General features: G+C 53.8%; 1 protein-coding gene across 1 annotated transcript in view; it reads right to left on the reverse strand.

Annotated features, from left to right (window-relative positions):
- The window catches only part of NMNAT2 (nicotinamide nucleotide adenylyltransferase 2), a 107,566-nt gene that overhangs the window by 16,974 nt on the left and 71,381 nt on the right, over positions 1-19,211 (reverse strand). Inside the window, exons 2-7 of the mRNA XM_045838685.1 lie at positions 11,329-11,417; positions 10,421-10,488; positions 7,909-7,987; positions 5,510-5,636; positions 3,513-3,593; positions 2,288-2,332 (exon numbers count right to left, since the gene is read on the reverse strand). Coding sequence (XP_045694641.1) covers positions 2,288-2,332; positions 3,513-3,593; positions 5,510-5,636; positions 7,909-7,987; positions 10,421-10,488; positions 11,329-11,417 — 489 coding nt within the window. The remainder of the gene's footprint in view (positions 1-2,287; positions 2,333-3,512; positions 3,594-5,509; positions 5,637-7,908; positions 7,988-10,420; positions 10,489-11,328; positions 11,418-19,211) is intronic.

The following is a 19,211-nucleotide window of genomic DNA, read 5'->3' on the forward strand; positions in this document are numbered from 1 at the left end:
TGATGCTGTTTAATTTTCTCCACGGTGCGTGACAGCCCCACCACCCAGAATTACCCAAATGTCAGCAGTCCCGGTGAGAAACCCTGCTTGCTCTACAGCCACGGAAATGAATCTCTTTTCTACCCCCCAGCCAGAGACTCACTTTCCCACTAGGGTGTCATGTTGGATTATTATTTTTTGAAGCCAGAGCACAGAAAGCTAAGGAGTGGGGCCTCCACCTTCTCTTGCAGGACCAGAGCTGATGTGCTTGCCCCAGACCAGAGGCCCTCCGAGGGCTTGGGAGCCCGCGTGTGGCCACTAGAGGGCAGCAGTGACTCTCCCAGTTTATTGCACGAGGTTAATGCGGCCCTTTCCAGCCCACAAAGCCTTTGGTCTGGGGCAGCCCCCCAAAGAGCAGTCAGCTGGTTAAAAACGTGGAGCCACAGATGCTCACTGAGCAAGGAGGCTTTTTCCTTCCCGTGAAGCGTGCAAGGGGATTGCAGAAAGGGAATGTGTGAGCCAGAGGGCTCCAGAGCCCACAGGCCTGGAGGCAGGGCAGCTCCCCTGCCACTTCCCCGCTTCACCCCAGCAGCCAGAGATCCAGGACCAGCAGCCAGACCAGCGCTCCAGGCACACTCCCTGCCCAGGAATCTGTGCAATGTGAGGCCCAGGCCCTGCGGCCCTTCCCAGCTCCAACCTCACACAGAGGCGGCCGGCCGCCACCTGGCCCAGGCTAGGGATCCGTCCTGATGGCTGTGGCCACCTGGCTTTCCTTTCTCTGGAAGGACAGTAAGCAAGACAGGGCTCAGACGGCCCCGCCCCTCCCAGGGCTGCAGTGAGTTCTGGCACACAGTACACCCCAAGGGAGGAGAAAGGGGAACTCCCCAGGCAGGGATGACCTCATACCCTGGGCCTGGGTGCTGGGGAGGGAAACCAGGTCACACCTGAGGCTTGGCCATGGGAAATTCTTCCTGGAACACGGAACGAGGGGACTCTACGTTGGAATACTATGCTGAGCATTGCTGGTCAGGATGGCCTCCCTGCCCGGCCAGGTGCGGCAGCTCGGGGCACTGGGTGCAGGGCTTCAGCGCCCGTCCTGGCCTTCTGGGTGCTTGGGGGCTGTGGAAGCTGGAGCCCAACGCTCCGGCCTGCTTTGGGGAGCGACCAGCAAGCCGGACGCCACTTTTCAGGGCCTTCAGTGATGGGCAGGGAAATAATGGACATTAAAACATAGTAACAGAATTAGGAAGTGAGGAGTTTTGAGTATCCATTACTTTTGTTTTTAATACAATTTATTTAACTGCTACTTAATCTCATTTAACTTTTTGTGTTGGCTGCATTAAACAACCGGCTCACAAAATTCCTGAGAATCTTACGAAAGGTTCTGGCAGACCAGTAAGAGCTGAGTCAAGTGCCCCCAGAGAAGCCCCTGGAAACAATGTCACATCTGCTGGGCCACCTGGGAGAACCTGATGCTCAAGGTCACCCCAGCTCCCGGGGTCACACTGGAGCCGTGGCCTCCGGACAGCAGGGGAGACCTGCAGTGTCTCTGCAGCTGGACCATCAGGACTGAGCGTGCCTGCTGGACACTCGGCTGCCCCTCACTCATCCTGGTCAGTTGTCACTGACCCTCCTGGTCACCTGGCACCTGGGCCAACTCCAGCTGCATCCTGGCATCTCTCTGCTCTCTCCCCAGCTTCAAATATTTGTGCTCCCCACTTGTCTCCCCCGGCCACTCTGGACCCTCGGAAAGATTTCATTTTTCCGGTTCGCTCGCCGAGGTTAGCCAGGACTCAGCTTCCTCCCTTGGGTGGGTGGGCTCCTTCCCATCTGACAGCTCCATGTAACCGCCCTCCACCTGCGCTGGCCTTGAGCCCCCATGGCCCTCACGTGGACAGGAGATGCCTTAGCCTCAGCCCCGGGCTGCAGGGAGGGCGTGGAGGCGGCTTTCAGGGTCCCCCTCTCCTGCTCATCACCCAAAGGGCTTCCGCCCCCAGTGCAGCATTGTGGGCAGAAGAAGGGCCCCTCTGCCTGGCACTGAGGTTCAACTTCCGTGTCTTTTGGGCTCGGCCTTCGACCAGAGGGGCAAGTGCCAAGGGACCCAGGCCGACTCCGGGGAACTGGAGCGAGTGCCATCGGGAGGCATGCCGGGGGACCCCCGAGACTTTGGTCCTAGCTTGGGATTCCGCTGGGGGTACACTCAGTAGCAAAGACGAGCCTGGGTTTTCAAGCCTTTCCCCTCCCCGACTCTGCCCCGGGGGTGGAGGCAGGTGGCCCCCCCTGCCCCCGCTTTCCCGTCCCCACTCACCGATCTCCTCGTACCGCATCACCGTGCCCAGGTTGGCGTTCTCATCTAGGAGGAGAGGGGAACACAGGAGCATTAGGGCCCCCACTTCTTGGTACCTGACACGCAGTCCACCCAGGCTTCTCGGAGGAGGTGGGGCAGGTGGGAGGAGGAGGGTGTGCTCGCCTCCCGGCACAGGAGGCGCCTGTGCAGAGTGGAAGGCCCCTGCCGCCACAGTCCAGCCTCAAACAGAGAGAGAGCATCTCCGCAGGCTCCGGGCAGACGTCACACTTCTGGGGCTGTCAGAATCCGACAGCCTCACCAGGGAGGCAGTGACGAACACACACTTGCTCACGCTGAGCACCTTCTGTTTCTTTCTGTATTTTAGGGAAGCGCAACGTCCCCCAAACCTAGGGAGACGGGTCTGAGGCGCAAGGAGCTGACCCTCTCTCCTTAGGGGTCACTGGGTTGAAAGAACAAGCAAAACCGAGCGCTGGAGACTTTCCCCCGAGGCGGAATGCAGCAAGAGCCCGAGGAAGATGTGAATGCCAGAGCCTATGGCGCGTGCTCGTGAGTGTGCGAGGCCTGCACGGGGAGGGGCACGTGTGCCCAAAGCCCCAGAGAGGCCATTTGGGTCCCCTGCCTCCCTTCCTCCTCAGCTGTGCCTCTTGTTCCTCCTCAAGACGCCTGAAATTGGAAGTCTCGGACACGGCAGAAGTCAGCCCCAAAGAGTCAGAGGAAAGAGGTCTAGCCCTTCAGCTCTTCTGCGAAGTTGAATTGGGGACCGTGGAAGAGCCCTGGGGACTCGGACTGTCTTTTCCACGCTGAGCCCACGGGAGAGCTGCTCGAACCAGAGGGCGTGAAGGAGAGAGCGTGTGTGTTCTCAGCTTGCCACCCGGACTGCGGACACTGCCCGAGCCAGAAGGACCCACCCGAGGGAAGATCCTGGGCCTCCCGGACACTCTTATGCCTGTGGCCACGGTCTTCGGGGGGTGGGGAATGAGCACATCACCCACCACCAGGTGGGATCTCCTGGGCAGCCCGGGCCAGGTGGGCCACGCCCCCTGGGCCCCGATAACAGGTCCCACCGGCACAACCCAGCAGCCTCTGTTTGCTGGAAACCATCGCTCTCTAAACGGCTGTCCGCCAGCGGGGGCTGGGGCTGGCGGTGCTGGCTGCATTCACGAAGGGAGGAGGGGGAGGAGGGGAGGAGAGAGGCGGGACGGGCAAGAAGGTCCACGCTCCTTACCCACAAAGGTGAAGCGCTCCACGGGCGGGCGGACACAGCAGATCCGGCTGAGGCTTTCTCCCACCTTCCCCAGGATCTTGGCTATGGGAGAGAGCAAGACACACAGGGACAGGGGGAGAGAACCACTCACAACTTACACGCGTCAGCCCAGCCCTGGGCCACTGTGAGCAACAAGGGGTGTGTCGGAGGGGCCGGGTGGGTGGCGGGCAGTGGAAGGAGGGTAGAGAGAAAGAACAGAAATATGACAGCAAAACTTCCTTCTCGGTCCCAGTCCACGGCACAAGGTGTTTGAGCCCCAGACTGGTACCTATTCTCCAGTCATGTTTACTATATGACTGGTGGAACGACTGGCAAGTACAGAGGAGGAAAATGTATGAGGAGGAAAATTAAAAAGCACTCATTATCCTGCCCCTAGAGAAAACCACTGCTGACGTATCAGGATGTTACTTATTTTCTTCCATTTTTCTAAATACGTGTTATGCTGCTCTTGTCTGTGTAACCCAGGGTGGATCGTATTGTGTGTTTCAAGGGCATATTGGTTGTTTGCTTGCTCGTTTCTCAACATCGTAAGCATCTACCCATCACCAAACACGAACACCCCAATCCAAGGAGGCTGAGCCTGTGGCAAAGAATCCCTCTGGGATCATTTCTGCTGGACCAAGGCATCCCTTCCCATGCAGGCGGTCTGCAGGGCAACCAGACAACTTATGTGGGTGGGGAGGTATCTGGCTTTCAGTAAGCTCTCTGGGCTGTAAGCTGGAAATTTCTTTCTCAGCACCCCCCAGCCCTCACCAGGTAACTGTATGTAAACTATGAAATTCTGGCTCTTCCCTCTTTGTCATAGACTAATGACACAATAGTTTATGATGTCTGGGCTTGAAAGGTAACACTGGCATCTATCTCTTGCTATTGGCCTGAAAGAAATATTAGAAAGAACATTAACCCCTGGCTGGTGTAGCTCAGTGGATTGAGCACGGGCTGCAAACCAAAGCATCGCAGGTTCGATTCCCAGTCAGGGCACATGCCTGGGTTGTAGGCCACGGCCCCCAGCAACCACACATTGATGTTTCTCTCTCTCTCTCTCTCTTTCTCCCTCCCTTCCCTCTCTGTCTAAAAAATAAATAAATAAATCTTTAAAAATAAGAATAAAAAAAGAATATAAGGTGTTAGAACAAGAAAGTCCCGAAAATGAATTCTGGCTCTTCTGCATTTGATCTGTGTGTTCTTAGGCAAATCACTCACCTTCTCTGAATTGCATGTAAATGAGAATGTAGAATCTCCATCTCAAAATCACTTTGTTAAATGAGAACCCGTGTAAAGCACCATGTGGGCATACCGTGCTGGGTGTTCGGTGAGTGTGGGGGCCCCCCAGCTGTCTGCCCGTGGACACATGGGTACGAGCATGGAATTCTGGATGCAGACCACCTGGGTTTGACTCCTGGTCCTGCTACTTCCTCCTCAGCCCCCATGGAAGAGGCAGAGAAAGACGCTCCTTCTCGTATCTTTCATTTCCAGCTGAGGCGATTATATTTACATTTAAACACAAGCGAGGAATGCACACCATCCCCCTTGGCTCTATCTGCCCCTCTGTTTCTAGTTGTGACTACTTCTCTCTGATCCTCTATATTAAGGGTTGTCAGCACAGAGTCAGAGCACTGGCATCACCTAGTTAAAAATGCAAATTCTCCTGGCTGGTGTAGCTCAATGCATTGAGGTCGGACTGCGAACCAAAGTATCGCAGGTTCGATTCCCAGCTAGGGCACATGCCTGGGTTGCAAGCCACAGCCCCCAGCAACCGCACATTGATGTTTCTCTCTCTTTCTCCCTCCCGTCCCTCTCTAAAAATAAATAAATATTTTTAAAAAATGCAAATTCTCCTCCTGCTCCCAGACCTACTGAACCCGATTCTGGGGGGGCACTGAGCAACCCGGATGCTAACCAGGCCTCTGGGCAACTCTGAGGTTGGAGAACGCCGCTGCGCACCAGCGTGCCCCTACCTGCCGTGGGCTTGGCGGGCACGTTGTTGTTCTGGTAAATAGGCTGGGGGTTGTCGTTCTGGGGCTGTCCGATCACGGGCGTCATGGAGGGTGTGTTGACATTGGAGAGGATGCAGCCAGTCACCCGCTGGGGAAAGAGAGAAATGCAGAGTCAGGGTCATTAGCCAGGCGACTTAGGAAAGGCGTTTCCTGGTCGCCTCCAAACACTCGTGTGCTGTCCGTCCTGATGAGGCGCCCTGGGGCCCAGGGGGAGCCCTGGGGGCGGGCTCCAGATGCGGCTGTGCTGAGTGGCACAGCAGGCTGGCAGGAGGCAGGGCAGCTCCGGGGCAAAAACACAGGATGTGGTGTTGCATGGACCTCCGTTCAAGTGTGAGCTCTGCCTGCTCCTGTCTGCGTGACCTTGGATAGTTAACTCCTCCTGAACCCCAGCTCAAGGGTCTAGCATAGAGAGGCAACATTTCCAGGTTGTGCTGGGATCGCACAAAGTGAGGAGACACAGAGTATCTTTAAAGTGTCTGGCACGTGGCAGGAAATGGGTACCCAGTAGCTGATGTTGTAACATTCTGGGCAACACAGGTACCTGCCCTCCTCGCCCGCTTCCCGGGGCTCCCATGAGGTCGCGTCTGCACCAGGGCCGAGTAAGCTCGGGAAAGGTCATAGGGACACCAGGCACTCCCACCACCTGCCGCCCCTCTGGGGCACAGAGGCCAGTGGCAGGGCCAAGCCAGAGAGCGGTGCTCCATAAGGTGGGACGTGTTTGCCTTCCAGGAAGGTGGGGGGCGGGGTCTGGGCACTGCTCCCCCAGTGCGAGTACACACTCCAGAGCCGGGCAGACATTCCGTGTGCGTGAACCATTGTCCCTGCTATCTGGCCTCTGCTTCTGTCTAGCGCCGCAGAGGACAGCAGATAATGCAGCACTAGTCACAGCTGACCCAGAAGCAACCCACCTTGCACACGGGGAGGGGTCAGTGGCTATTGGGCACCAGAAACAAAGGATGAGTTTTCAGTGTGTTTAGCTTCACAAGAGCCGTGGCTAATTCCAGGTCCCTTCCCTGACAGCCTGCATTCCCATGCCTGTGCCCTGCCTTTTCTGGGTTACTGAGTCCTATGGCCAGAGGACCCCCGAGCTCTAGGGCTGGGGTGACCCCCTAAAGACACCTCTCCCACAGGCCACACTGCAGGCAGAGCAGCACATGAGTCCTGAGCTGTGGAAGGACCGGCGTTTGTCTTGTGGGTGACTGTCCCTTTTGGAAGGTTCCTGATGGGAGAAGGTCATGGCCACATGCAGCACATGCGGGGGCCAGCTGGCCGGGTACCACGGCGTCTTCTCAGCCCAGCTGTGGCTGGTGCAGTGGAGGGGTGGGGGCAGTCTGCCTCCTTTTTAGTACAATGTCACTTCCAGACAGGAAGATGCCACAGTCCCGCTTACTGACGGGTCTGGGGGCTGAGGAGCTCCTTCCTCCCGCCTGGAGCATCCTTAGTCCTATGCCCGAGAAGAAGGAAAGGGCTGGCTGCCCGCCCCGGTCTGCCCTCGTCGGCTCTCTGGGGGCTCTCGCGGTGTCCGAGGCCTCTGCAGACATGGCCTTGACTCACTTCCTAGGCCCGTGCACATCTCTCTGACAGGTCTACTCCCTATGCCAAAAACATTGGCTTGGTGACAGCACTGGGAGCACAGGCGTTGACAGGAGGCAGCCCCACACCCCTGCTCCAAGGCAGGGGGCTATGGAGTCCTACAGTCCCTGCCGGTCAGTCTCTGCCGTCACTGCAACAGCTGGGGCTCCGGGCCCGGCCTCCCTCCCCAGACCCACGCCTCTGGGCATGAGTGGGAGAGGCAGGGGTGGAGAGGCCCAGGCACTTAGACAGCAAAATAGCGCCGGGCTTCCTGGCTGGCACAGCCAGGGCTCAGCGCACCTGCAGGGTCCCCGATTCCTCCCTTCCGTCAGGATGCCTGAGGCTCCTGGGTGACTCTCAGGAGCACAGGCCCCCACTGACCCCAGCCGACCCCAGCTGACCCCAAACTGACCCCCAGCTGACATGTCGTGTGCAGAGAGCATTTGTGTGAGGCCCCTGAGACTTTAAGGACATTTATTGCCATGTGCCTCTTAGCCTATCCTGCCAGATACACCCTTGGACAGTAAGATGGGGTGGCTTTCGTCACTGACTAGCAGAGAGGAGCAGTCAGGTGCCACCCTGCATCGGTCCTTTCCAGGGGACCCAAAAAAAGGGAAGGGACACGGTTTTCTTCAAGTCCATGGGAAAAAAATGGAGCAGATGCAGCGACAGCCTGCTAGTCAGTCCTGCTCGTGTCTGGTGCTCGACGCCCTGGAGGGTCTGGAGCCCAGGGCTGTGCGTCTGTCAAGACAAAGTGCAGCCGGTCGCGCCCCAGCGGCCCAGCTCACCTTCATGAGGTCCCGGTGGTGCTCCAGCACGCTGCACGTCGTCTGCCAGGTGTCCTGGTAGCACTCCCACGGGTCCACCCTGGCAGGGTCGGAGAGAGGTTTTGTTTGGTTTCCAGCCTCTCACTCGTTTCTCAGGAGCTCCCTCCAAAGACCACAGCTCAGGGAGCTTAGCACGCTGGGTGAGCTGTGCACTTAGATCTCAAATCAGGTAAAACACGGGCTCGACACACCTCCCTGAGCCTGGGTGTCCCCCTGTGAAAGGGGAGGTGGACGGCTCGGGCCGCCGTGAGGGGCCGACGCATCTGCTGAGGTTTAGCCGCAGCTCCGCCCGGAACTGCCCACGGCAGGGTCCTGGGGAAGCAACAGGATCCTTCAGGGCTCCCTCTCCTGTCTGCAAAGTAGGTCTCACAGCAGCTACTCTCTCGTGGGGGAGGTTAGAGGGGCCTGATGAGTGTTATACGTGAAGTGCTTAGTACTGGGTTTTGCTCTTATCCTTATCGGCAAAACGGGAGTTCTCCTCCGGACCTAACAGGATTGTGGGAGTGAAGCCCTCCTTGAGGGGTGGCTGCCGTTCTCGGAGCTGGGAACTGCCCCACGCTCCTCCTGGCACAGGCTGGCGGTCAGATGGGCAGGCGCACACCCGCAGGCAGCCAGCCCCTCCCGCACACCAGGGTGAGAGCGAGCAGGGCTCCAGCCCGGACTGGTGCAGCCCTCGGCCTTAATTACAAACCTAATGAGCTGCTAAATTGGGATACTTCGCAACATTTTCTTAGCAGCTGAGCATTCCCTGCCCACCTGCCTCCATGCACACACACCCAAGGTGCTCAGACAGGCGATCTCACCAACTGAAAACTCTTAGCCAGTCAGCCTGCCCTGAGCCTGGCTCCCCCCGGATCACTGCCCAGCTCCCACCCCCCACGTGGGCAGACCCCTGACCCGGGGAAACAGGCTCGCCTCATCCACGGGCCCTGCCGTGCCCAGCTCCATCTCTAGAGCTGGCTCTGAGCCTCCCTAGTGATCTCAGCTCAGGATTCCGACTTCCCAAGCGCCCAGCGCAGGACAGGGCAGGCAGGAAGTGCTCGATCAATACTTGCTGAGTGAATGAGGGAATCAGTTTAGAATCTTCTAGTCTCATCCCAGCAGTAACAGCCTCCTGCCCAGCATTTCCCCCACTGGGCCCCGCTTTCCCCAGCGGATCAGAAGTTACAATGTTAAGGGGCTTCGATTCTGTCCCTGGCTCAGCCACAGGTGTGCAGTTCACTCTCAAGCCCGTGAGTTCTCTGGGTCTCACAGGAGGAAAGGCAGGTCTCTCTCCACCTGACCTATGTCCCGGGGAGAGGAGAAGGCCTCCCAAGGGCATGTGCCTCTCACACAAATCCCTGTGTACAATCGGCAAGGATCAATATTTAATGATGACTGTCCCCTCCCTTCAGGGCTTTGCGCCCACCCCACCTTCTCCGCCACCATCTCTGCGCCCCTCGTTCCGAGGTCAGTGTCCTTTCCATTTCCCGCCTTCACAGGAACCTCTAGGTGCCGCTTACTTTTCCACGGGGGTGGGTGGAATTACAGTACAAATGGTGCGCCATTATTTTTAACAAATGGCATCTACTCATGCAAATTATAACTGTAGGAATGTTGGGGGGTGCAATTAGCATAATTAGCGGAAGGTTGCTTTATTTACGCGGCAGGCTCCGCGGATAATGGAGTCTGCCGGGGCAGCGGACGGCCCCGGGGAAAGGCAGCCTGCGCTCGCCCCCACACCTCTGTCCCCCGGTCAGCGCGGGGCCCTGGGGACACGAGTTAGGGAGCGGGAACCGGCCCAGGCCGGGCCACTTGCCCTGGGAGGGAGGGAGAGTCCACGGACCTGAGTGGATGCGAAAGCAGGGAAGTGTTTGGATTTCCTGGCTGTGCCTCACGTGACCCCCGATGATGTTTGTGAAAGATCCAAGAATATTCCTGAATCCAACAGTGTCAGAGGAGATGAAACCTGAACAACACCCTCTTCAGTGTCAGGGCCCTGAGCTTGGTTACCAGACTGAGTTATCGGGGGGGCCCCCCCGGAAGGGCTGCGCACCTGTTGCTGGCACGGGCTGTTACACACGGGGCCGGCCGGCCCCAAATGCAGTGGTTCCCACTGAGCTCACATCACCAACCGGAGACCTAATACCTCACTCAGCAGCCCCGGCAGCCTTTCCCAGGGGCGTCGTCTCAGCCAGGCAGTCTGGTCGGCACGTCTGGGAGGCACTTCCCCCGACACCCGCTCCCTGTACAGAAGTTTCCCACTGTGCACAGCGCCTCGGTGCCCCTTCCTGCCTGCTGAATGGGATGCTGCCTGATGCATGGATCTTGGAACAAAGCCACTTTGATCTTGAAGTCTCCTCAGCTGAATTCTTGTTTTTAAGGGGGTTACTATCTCCTTTGGTCTCCTGGTCAGGACCCACCTTCCTTCCCCGGCCCCCCCCCCCAGCGGGTCCCAGGGCCACCGCCTCTGGCACCATCAGACCAGCCCTACCTGATCCAATCGGAATTCTGGACGGCCAGCTGACACATGACGAGACGATGCCGGCTTGACACAAGGCCCTGGGGAGCAACAGAGCGATCGTGGGGAGGTCCGTCTGCTCCCCACGGCCTGCCCGAGACCCCACCCCGAGCCAACCCTTGACAAAAGTGCAGCCATTTTTCCACGGTATCAGGGAGTGAGGGTGTGCCCCCTTTCCATGCCCACCAGCCACGCAGGCGGGCATGGAGGGTCAGAGAGGACAGAAAAAGAATGAAGGGTGGTGGAGTAGACCACCCACATCAGGACCCCCAGGTGAGCCCCCAGGCCAACGGAGCAGCCAGTGTGCCCAGCACAGAGGTGAGACTCAACTTGGCAGACGCTGCCTCGGCTCGTGGCTCACTCTGGTGCTTAGGTGACCACGCCCAGAGCCCACCAAGCTGTGTGGGGGAGGAAGGAGAATGACTTCCTGGGGAGACTTCTAGAGTTTCTAAGACATGTGGCAGGGAAACAACCTGTAAATCAGATTAGAAAATGGGCACGCCTTTCCTTTCTCCCTAAAACCCCAGGAAAGACTTGCTTAGCCCCTAACCAGTCACCTGTTAGGTGCCCCTAACTTGGCACCTATGCTGAGCACACTCGGCCCTCAGTGGGCGGGCCTGCTACTCTTTTAACGAGTGTGGACTGAGCCTGGCCCCGGGAGCAGCTGCCTGGTCGCCGGCAGCTGTTCCTCCCAGCTGTTGCCCAGCACCCGTCGCTCAGGTCTGACTGTGGCCCAGGCGTGGGAAGCAGGACCCCTGCCACCAGGCCCTTTGCTTTTCCAGGAATCAGAGCAGACATGGCAGTGGGGCAGTTTGGCGCCTGAGGAGCCACCGGGGCAGGAAGGGAGGGCGAGGGCGGGGAGGGGCAAAGGAGGAACCCACCTGTTTTCCGTAGGAGTCATGGACAGGAGAGATGATGCCGCCGATCACGATAAACCTCCCCGTTTTGTGCAGATAATCTCTGGCTCTTTCTAATGCAGAGGAGAAAACCACGCTTTACAAAGAGGAAAGGGGTGAATTAAAAGTGATCGCTGAAATCAACACGTTCAGCTCCAAAAGGCTTATTTTTCATCTTTCTGGTCGCTTAAACAGAAAGTGCCAGCTTTCAAAGCAAAGGTGGGGGATTCAAAAGGTTATGGAGCCGGATTTCCAGCCCTAAAGCAAAAGGATTTCGAACTCGAGGGGATTAATCCAGCTTTAAAGGTTCTCGCCGGATGAGCCAGTGTAGTGACAGGGACTTAACACAGGCCCCTCCCTAAAGGCCTTTAGAGCAACAGACTGACATTTACCCCTGTGATCACTGGCGGGAATTCTAAAGTGCAGGAATAATTTTTTTAAGAAGAAGAAGAAGCCTTCTTATATTATGAAAGGAGAGCTGATTGCCTCATCTAGTTTACTCAAAAGAGAAAAAAACACTGAAGCAAATTTAAAGAGGCTTCTGAATAATCAGGGAGAATTAACAATCAGATAAAAAAAAACCCCGTCATTATAGTTAGTTGAGGAAAGTTCAGCCAGAGGGGAGGAAAAAAAGCCTTTTTTTCCTTAGGAAGGAATTTGTGACGTTGCTTTTTCCAACTGGCCACCCACGCCCAGCTTCCTTTACATGAGAAAATTCAGCAACCTAGGAAAAGGATGCAAATTTTGGTTCTGTTCCTTCTAAGGGGGTTCGTGGCACAACTCCAGTGGGGCCTGAGCTGGTCCTGCTGCAGAAACAAGGTGTGGATTTCCCTTACAGGTGAGGGGTTCTGCAGGTGAACCTGGCCTTGGGAGGTGAGGCTGGCCGGGCAGTTCACAGGCAAGGCTCCGGGGTGGCCTTGTGTGTCCCTTGGAACTTAAAACAATTCTCATCACATTTGTCTTTTTTTTTAACTTTTCACATGAAATCTTTTAGAGATTTTAAAATAATGAATATACTTGATTTTCTTAGCACAGTTTTAGATTTATCAAGTATTTGAGCAGATAATATGTAGATTTCTATATTCGTAGCCCTTCACCTCCGTAACCCCCTACACGCAACCACCTACACACACACACACACACACACACACACACACACACACACACCACTGCTGTTATTATTATCATCCTGCATTACTGTGGCCCATTTGTTACACTGCACAGGGTCGTGCTGACACATTGTTACTTATAGGCCACAGTTTATATTAAGATTCACTCTTCATGTTATAGAGTTCTATGGTTCTGAACACCTCCCCCTTCAGTTTGATTAATTTGCTAGAGTGGCTCACAGAACTCAAGGAACCCATTTATTCACTACACTACTGACTAAAGACGAAGGATTTTAAGGATAAGAATCAACAGCCAGATGAAGAGATACATAGTTCAAGGTCCCAAACAAAGGAACTCTGTCCTTGTTGAGTTTGGGGCTCAGAACCTAGAAGATTAGAGGACATTTTTTCCTTCCTCACAATAAAAACCCAGGAAACTAGGGAGAGAAAGGAACTTCCTCAGCGTGATAAAGAACAAACACTCATCTACCGATGGACGCCAGCTATGGGACATTTATGCAATGGAATACAACTCCACCGTGCAAAAGAAGAAAGTTTCACGTTTTGTGACAGTGTGGATGGACCTGGAGATCATTATGCTAAGTGAAGTAAGTCAGTCAGAGGAAGACAAATACCATACGATCTCACTATATGTGGAATCTAATGAACAAACTGCACTGACAAGGAAAATGGGGACAGACTCATAGGTGCAGAGCAGGCTGACAGCTACGGGGGAGAGTAAGAGGTGGAGGTGGAGCAAACAGGAAAAAGGACTCATGGACGCGGGCAACAGTGTGGTGACTGTTGGGGGAGGGGGTATAAGGGGACTAAATGGTAGTGGAGAGAAAATACAATTAAAAAACCCCATTCATAAAAACCTACAGCAAACATCATTCTTGCAGAGAAAGACTAAATGCCCTCTTCCTAAGATCAGCAACTAGGCAAGCATGTCTGCCCTCATCACAGCTATTTGACATAGTACTCGGAGGTCCAGCTAGCTCAACAGAGCAACAGAAGGAAATTAAAGACACAGAAATCTAAAAGGGAAATAAGCTGTCTCTATTTGCATATGGCACGAACGAAATCCCAAGCCACAAGTAAACTCCTAGAACTAATAAATGAGTTCAGCAAGTTTGTAAGGTATAAGACCAACGTACGAAGAGTAATTGTAAAAACCTGTGGAAACTGAAATTACAAATACAAGACTGCTTATAAACCCTCAAACAAAGGAATACCCAGATATGAATATGTAAAACATACAGAGAACTTGTACATTAAAAACTACAAGATGCTGATGACAGAAACCAAAGATCGGAATAAATATAGAGGTATAACGTGCTCGTGAATTAGAAGACTCACATTAGAAAGATATTAACTCTCCCCAAATTAGTATATAGATTTAATGCACTTCCCTAGCCACATCCCAGAAAGACTTATTGGTGTAAAATCATTCTAAAATTTATATGAAAGGTAAAGGAACTAATCTAGTTAAAACCTTTCTGAAAAAAAAGAATAAAGTGGGAAAATCAATCGATTCAAATTATAAACCTCATTATGGAGCTGCAATAATCAAGGTAGTGAGGTATTGGCAGAGAGATAGACACGTAGGTCAATGAAATACAGCAGTCTAGAAACAGGCCCACACAAGAATGGCCAATGAATTTTGACGAAGATGCAAAAACAACCCAGGGAAGAAACTAATGACACGTGCAACAGTAGGGGTGAATCTCCAGTGCATCATGTCTAGTGAGGAAAAGCCAGCCTTGAAAGGTTGCCTATGTACGATTCCATTCACATGACACTCCGAGAAACTGTGCACACGAGTGGTTGCCAGGAGTTAGGGATGGGAGTGGGCAGAGACGGGAGGTGTGTGTGTGGTGATAAAGCTGTAGCCCCAGGGAGCTCATTGTGGTGACGGGCTGCTTCTGTGTCTTAATAGTGTGGGTCCCATGAATCTACAAAGGTGGTAGAACGACATATAACTAACTATATGTACACTCACACCAGTGTCAACATCCTCATTTTAATGATGTTGCTATAGTTACATAAAATGTCGCCATTGGGGGGAACTGGGTGAAGGGCAAATGAGATCTGTCTGTACTCTCTTTGCAACTTCCTACAAATCTGGAATTATTTCAGAATTAAATGTGTTTTAAAGTTTAGAGTTCACTACAAAGCACTGTACAATTTTAAGTTGGTAGTGTGCCGATCCAGGCAAATGGCCAGCAAACTGGTAGGGCTAAGATGCTCCTGTTCATCCCTTCCCATTTCTGCTGCTGCCTGGATACCAAATGTTGGGTTGCTACGGCGTGAGAGCTGCTGCAGAAGCTGCGCTTCTCAGACTTTGACGTGCATGTAAATTCTCTGGGGATCTTGTCAGAACGTCGATTCCAAGAGTCTGGGTGGGCCCGAGATCGGGGCCAGAATTCGGGCAAAGGTGAGAGAGGCAGTATCATTCAAGCGCAGCGTTAGAGCCTACCTTCATTTAAAATTATCATGTTTTGTGCCCTGGCTGGTGTGGCTCAGTGGATTGAGCCTGGGCCTGTAAACCAAATGGTCACCAGTTCAATTCCCAGTCAGGACACATGCCTGGGTTGCAGGCCACCTCCCCAGTAGGGGGTGCGCAAGAGGCAACCACACACTAATGTTTCTCTTTCTCTCCTTCTCCCTCCCTTCCCCTCTCTAAAATAAATAAAATCTCTTTTAAAAATTATATTCTGTTTATCATAGATGTTGTACTTGAATTTTGATTTTTAAAAATATTATTTATCTTGAATACTGAGTTTGGCGGTGCCCCCTTGAATTCTGCGCTGGAGGGGGCCATCTCCCTTGGCCTTACCCTACCCCTTGCCCTGCCTGAGATTCAGCATTTGTAACAAGCTCCCAGGGAGAGCAATGCGGCAGGCCTAGGGGCTATGTTTTGAGTAACAAGGGACTCAAGAGCGCTGGGGCAGCCCCTTGCAATGTCAGGGTACCCACAAAGGAAGCTCTCCTCCCTCCCCCATGGCACCACCACCTCCACTTTGTAAGACAAGGGCATGAGTGGATGTTGGCAGGTAGCTCACTGGCCACACTATAGCAATAGGCCTGGAACTTAATTTCATGCCTGGCTTCCCCAAATGTGGTCTGTTTCTGTCCATCGGCTTTGCTGCAGGGACAGAGCCAGCTCACTCTCACATCTTACACTTGGGGCCGACCACCCTCTGTAGGGTCTCCCCTCCTGGCTCCTGTTCTCCTGGAGAAGGAGCCCAAGGCGGTCAGCAGCGCTGCCGTGGCCTGCCCTCAGTGTCCAGAGGCTCCACTGTCTCTCCCTCCTCGTTCCAGGCCGTTAGGAACCGGGTAAACCTCCCTTCCTGACAGCCCGGGCTGGGCCCACCAGCCAAGACGGATGTCACACGGACGATTTGTCTTTCAATCACAGCACGTGAGAGAGACACGCCTCGCCTGCCTCCTGGCTGCTCCGTGAGTCCGGCCGGCGTGGGTCGTCGCCTCTCTTCTTCCAGGGAGTTAAAGGAGGAAACACGGGGCCGGGGCATCGACACTTCACTCAACGCCTCTTCTCACAGCTGCAGTCAGCAATGATCCCTTCTGAGCGGTGTTCACAGCTGGGGTTGCCTGAATGTCCCCTGTCCGAGAAGTGCCTGAAGGTGGTCCCGACTTGTACACATTCCGAGTATTAGAAAGATCAAGCCCTGGATTATAAAGGATGAACCTGAAGGAGCTAAAATAAAAGCCTCCCCATAATCAGCTGCTTCGACATGGATTATTTTTGAGCTGAAGGCAATCGAGACCCTGCGGGTTCACAAGAAAATCTTGTCTGCCCCTTAGAGAAATTAAATTAAGTTAAACGTGTTATTACCAGAAATAACTTGACCTGGTTTGTATGACCTGTCAATAGGGCGGGGGAAACTTCTAATCGCTAAACCTCTGCTCTCCGTACCCTCCTGTAAGGGACCTTCCCCCATCTCCAGCCCCAAGGTGCCCGGCCGCATCCTTAGCTCAGAGTGTCAACTCCTGCACCTCATCTACCTGTCTGTCTCTGAGCTTCCCATGTACGTGGAGTCTCGGACTCCCTCCTGTATGTAAGGTTCCTGGAAGTAGGCAGGTAATTAAAGTTGGCAATTTTCTCTTATTGGTCTGTCTCATGTGGATTCAATTATGAGACCAGCTGATGGAACCTGGAAGGGTAGAGGAAAATTTCTCCCTCCTTCACTAAATCAAGTTGTGAGTCCTTCTAGGCAGGGTTAATGCCTCACTCAGGGGTCAAAAAAATTTTGCTTTAAAAAACCATCCAAACTGAGACTTGGGCGTTCCCTAGCAATAATTCAATGAGTGCTCACGATGATCACGTCTTTGAGCGAGGTGCTGTCGGAGACACAATCCCTTGAACCCCTTGAGTTATGAGGGTATATTTTTTCCTTTAGTAAAAGATAGTTTTTTAAAAAACATCTATGTCTATATATTTTATCCTTATCCAAGAACATACTTACTGGTTACAGAGAGGGGGAAGGGAGGAAGACAGAGAGGGACACAAACATCGATATGAGAGAGAAACATGCATCGGTTGCCTCTCCAACGTGCCCCAACCGGGGACAGAACCTGCAACTGAGGCGTGTGTCATGACCGGGAATTGAACCTGCGGACTTCTGATTTACAGGAGGACGCTCCAGCCAACTGAACCACACTGGCCAGTGGCTGACTGGCGAAAGGGGAGAAGGGTGCTGGGTTTAAATGCCCATGGGGATCAGGCTGAGGTCCCTGAACAGACACATGCACAGAGCAGCCTGCAAACCTTGAGAAGCTCCCCTGGACACACCGAGTTCAGTTCTCTCCACCATCTGTCAGTTCCCGCCAGCTGTGCCCCACTGCCTGAGCCTCAGGGCTGCCTGAATTCACCACGGAAAGTAACAAACGCTTCCCAGAACCCCTCGCCCTCCTCAGTTTCCTCTAGCTCCTGGACTTTCATCCATGTGTCTGGGTTTTGCAGCCATTACTACTTGCAGCCCTGAGCATGGAGTAACACAGCGGCACAGTCACCCCCTCATCCCTGCGACCTTATTTGCTCCGCCGCCTCTACCTTAGAAGAATCCGATTTGTGACCCTTCCTTCCACAAACTGTCACTTCCGACAGACTGCCGGGCGAACCTCTCTCAGGCCCCAGCTGCCCCGCGCCACCCCAGGAGTCTGGCCTCCATGCGAACCCTTCCCACCTGGAAAGCTCCCCAGCTCCCAGTCCCCTCCCTTCCGAACCAGGCTCCGAGGTTCTTGGGATTCGTCCCGCCCATCGTTGAAACAGAAATTTTTTTCTATTTATTTCTTCAGAAATAGAAAGCTAAATATATGTGTAAAAATATGACACGAACTAGTTTCCCTTCTGTGAGACTCAGAAACACACGAGGGAATTATTTTAGAAGCCCGCAGGCTGCAATACTAAATATAGCTGGGTAGGTGGGCAGATCGGGCGGAGAATGGAGTGGAAGGTGAGGAGAAAGCAGTCAAGACAGAAGGAGGAAGCCCGATGCAGAAAACCCACTTGGCTTCCCACGAGGGTGGTGAGTCTCTGTCACGGGCATGGAATCAGGCTCTATTTTTAACTACAACTCTGCTATTCCACACTTTATTGATCTTTTTGAATTCAAGTTCGTCATGTTGGCTTCTTATCTCAGGGTAATTCAACTCTGAAGTGGAATCTGTCCAGCAAGGAAAAGAAGCGGCAAGCACTAGGCAGACAAGGGTCCCTTCTGCAAGGACGCGGCACGGGCAAAGGTGCTTTTCACCCCAAAAACACTGCTGTGGTCGCACTGGGCCCACCGAGATCACCCAGGATCGCCGCCCACCCCACCTCAAGATCCTTCATGTAAGTCACGTCTGCAAAGGCCCTTTTGGGACCGTGTGTACGGGTTCCAGGGATTAGGAGGCACTGGAATTGTCTCACAAAAGGAGAGTGAATGTGCATACTGACTCAAGGCACGCTTTCCTAATTTCGCATGCACATGGTTCAACCTGGAAGGAAAGAGGACTGTTAGTCAAGAACAGGCACTGAAGGCATTATACACGTTCCTTTAGCGGCTTCTGTCACTGCTCAGTCCGTCAGATTGCTTCCTCTGGCCGCCCCAGTGCCCTCCTTCTGATGCCTGGGCAGTGCGTGACTGCCCCCTGTGAAGGTACCTGAACAGCTTCTGACAATTCTAAAATTTCTGCTGCATGCTTCCTCTCTGTTTTATTGGAGGCTAATAGTCCTCTTTCCTTCCAGGCTGAACCATGTGCATGCGAAATTAGGAAAGCGTGCCTTGAGTCAGTATGCACATTTACTCTCCTTTTGTGAGACAATTCCAGTGCCTCCTAATCCCTGGAACCCGTACACACGGTCCCAAAAGGGCCTTTGCAGACGTGACTTACATGAAGGATCTTGAGGTGGGGTGGGCGGCGATCCCGGGTGATCTCGGTGGGCCCAGTGCGACCACAGCAGGAGTGCAGGAGACTTCGCTTCTGAAGCAGAAGCCAGCAGCTTCTGAAGGCAGAAGTCGAAGAGGGAGCAGGGAGACTCGAAGAGGGAGCAGAGAGACGCAAAGACGGAGGCAAGGATGCAGGTGGCCACTGGGAGAAGGAGAAGACACGGGAGCCTCCAGGAAGGGCACACCTTGATTCCAGTAGGACTTCCAGAACTGTGAGATCATACGCTTGTGTTGCTTTAAGTCAGCAGGTTTGTGGTATTGATTATTAGCAGCCATAGGAAACGAAGACCGTTGCTCACCCCCG

This window comes from Phyllostomus hastatus, unplaced genomic scaffold (assembly GCF_019186645.2).
Source record: "Phyllostomus hastatus isolate PE091 unplaced genomic scaffold, TTU_PhHast_1.1 phas_contig_283, whole genome shotgun sequence".
Classification (NCBI taxonomy): Eukaryota; Metazoa; Chordata; class Mammalia; order Chiroptera; family Phyllostomidae; genus Phyllostomus; species Phyllostomus hastatus.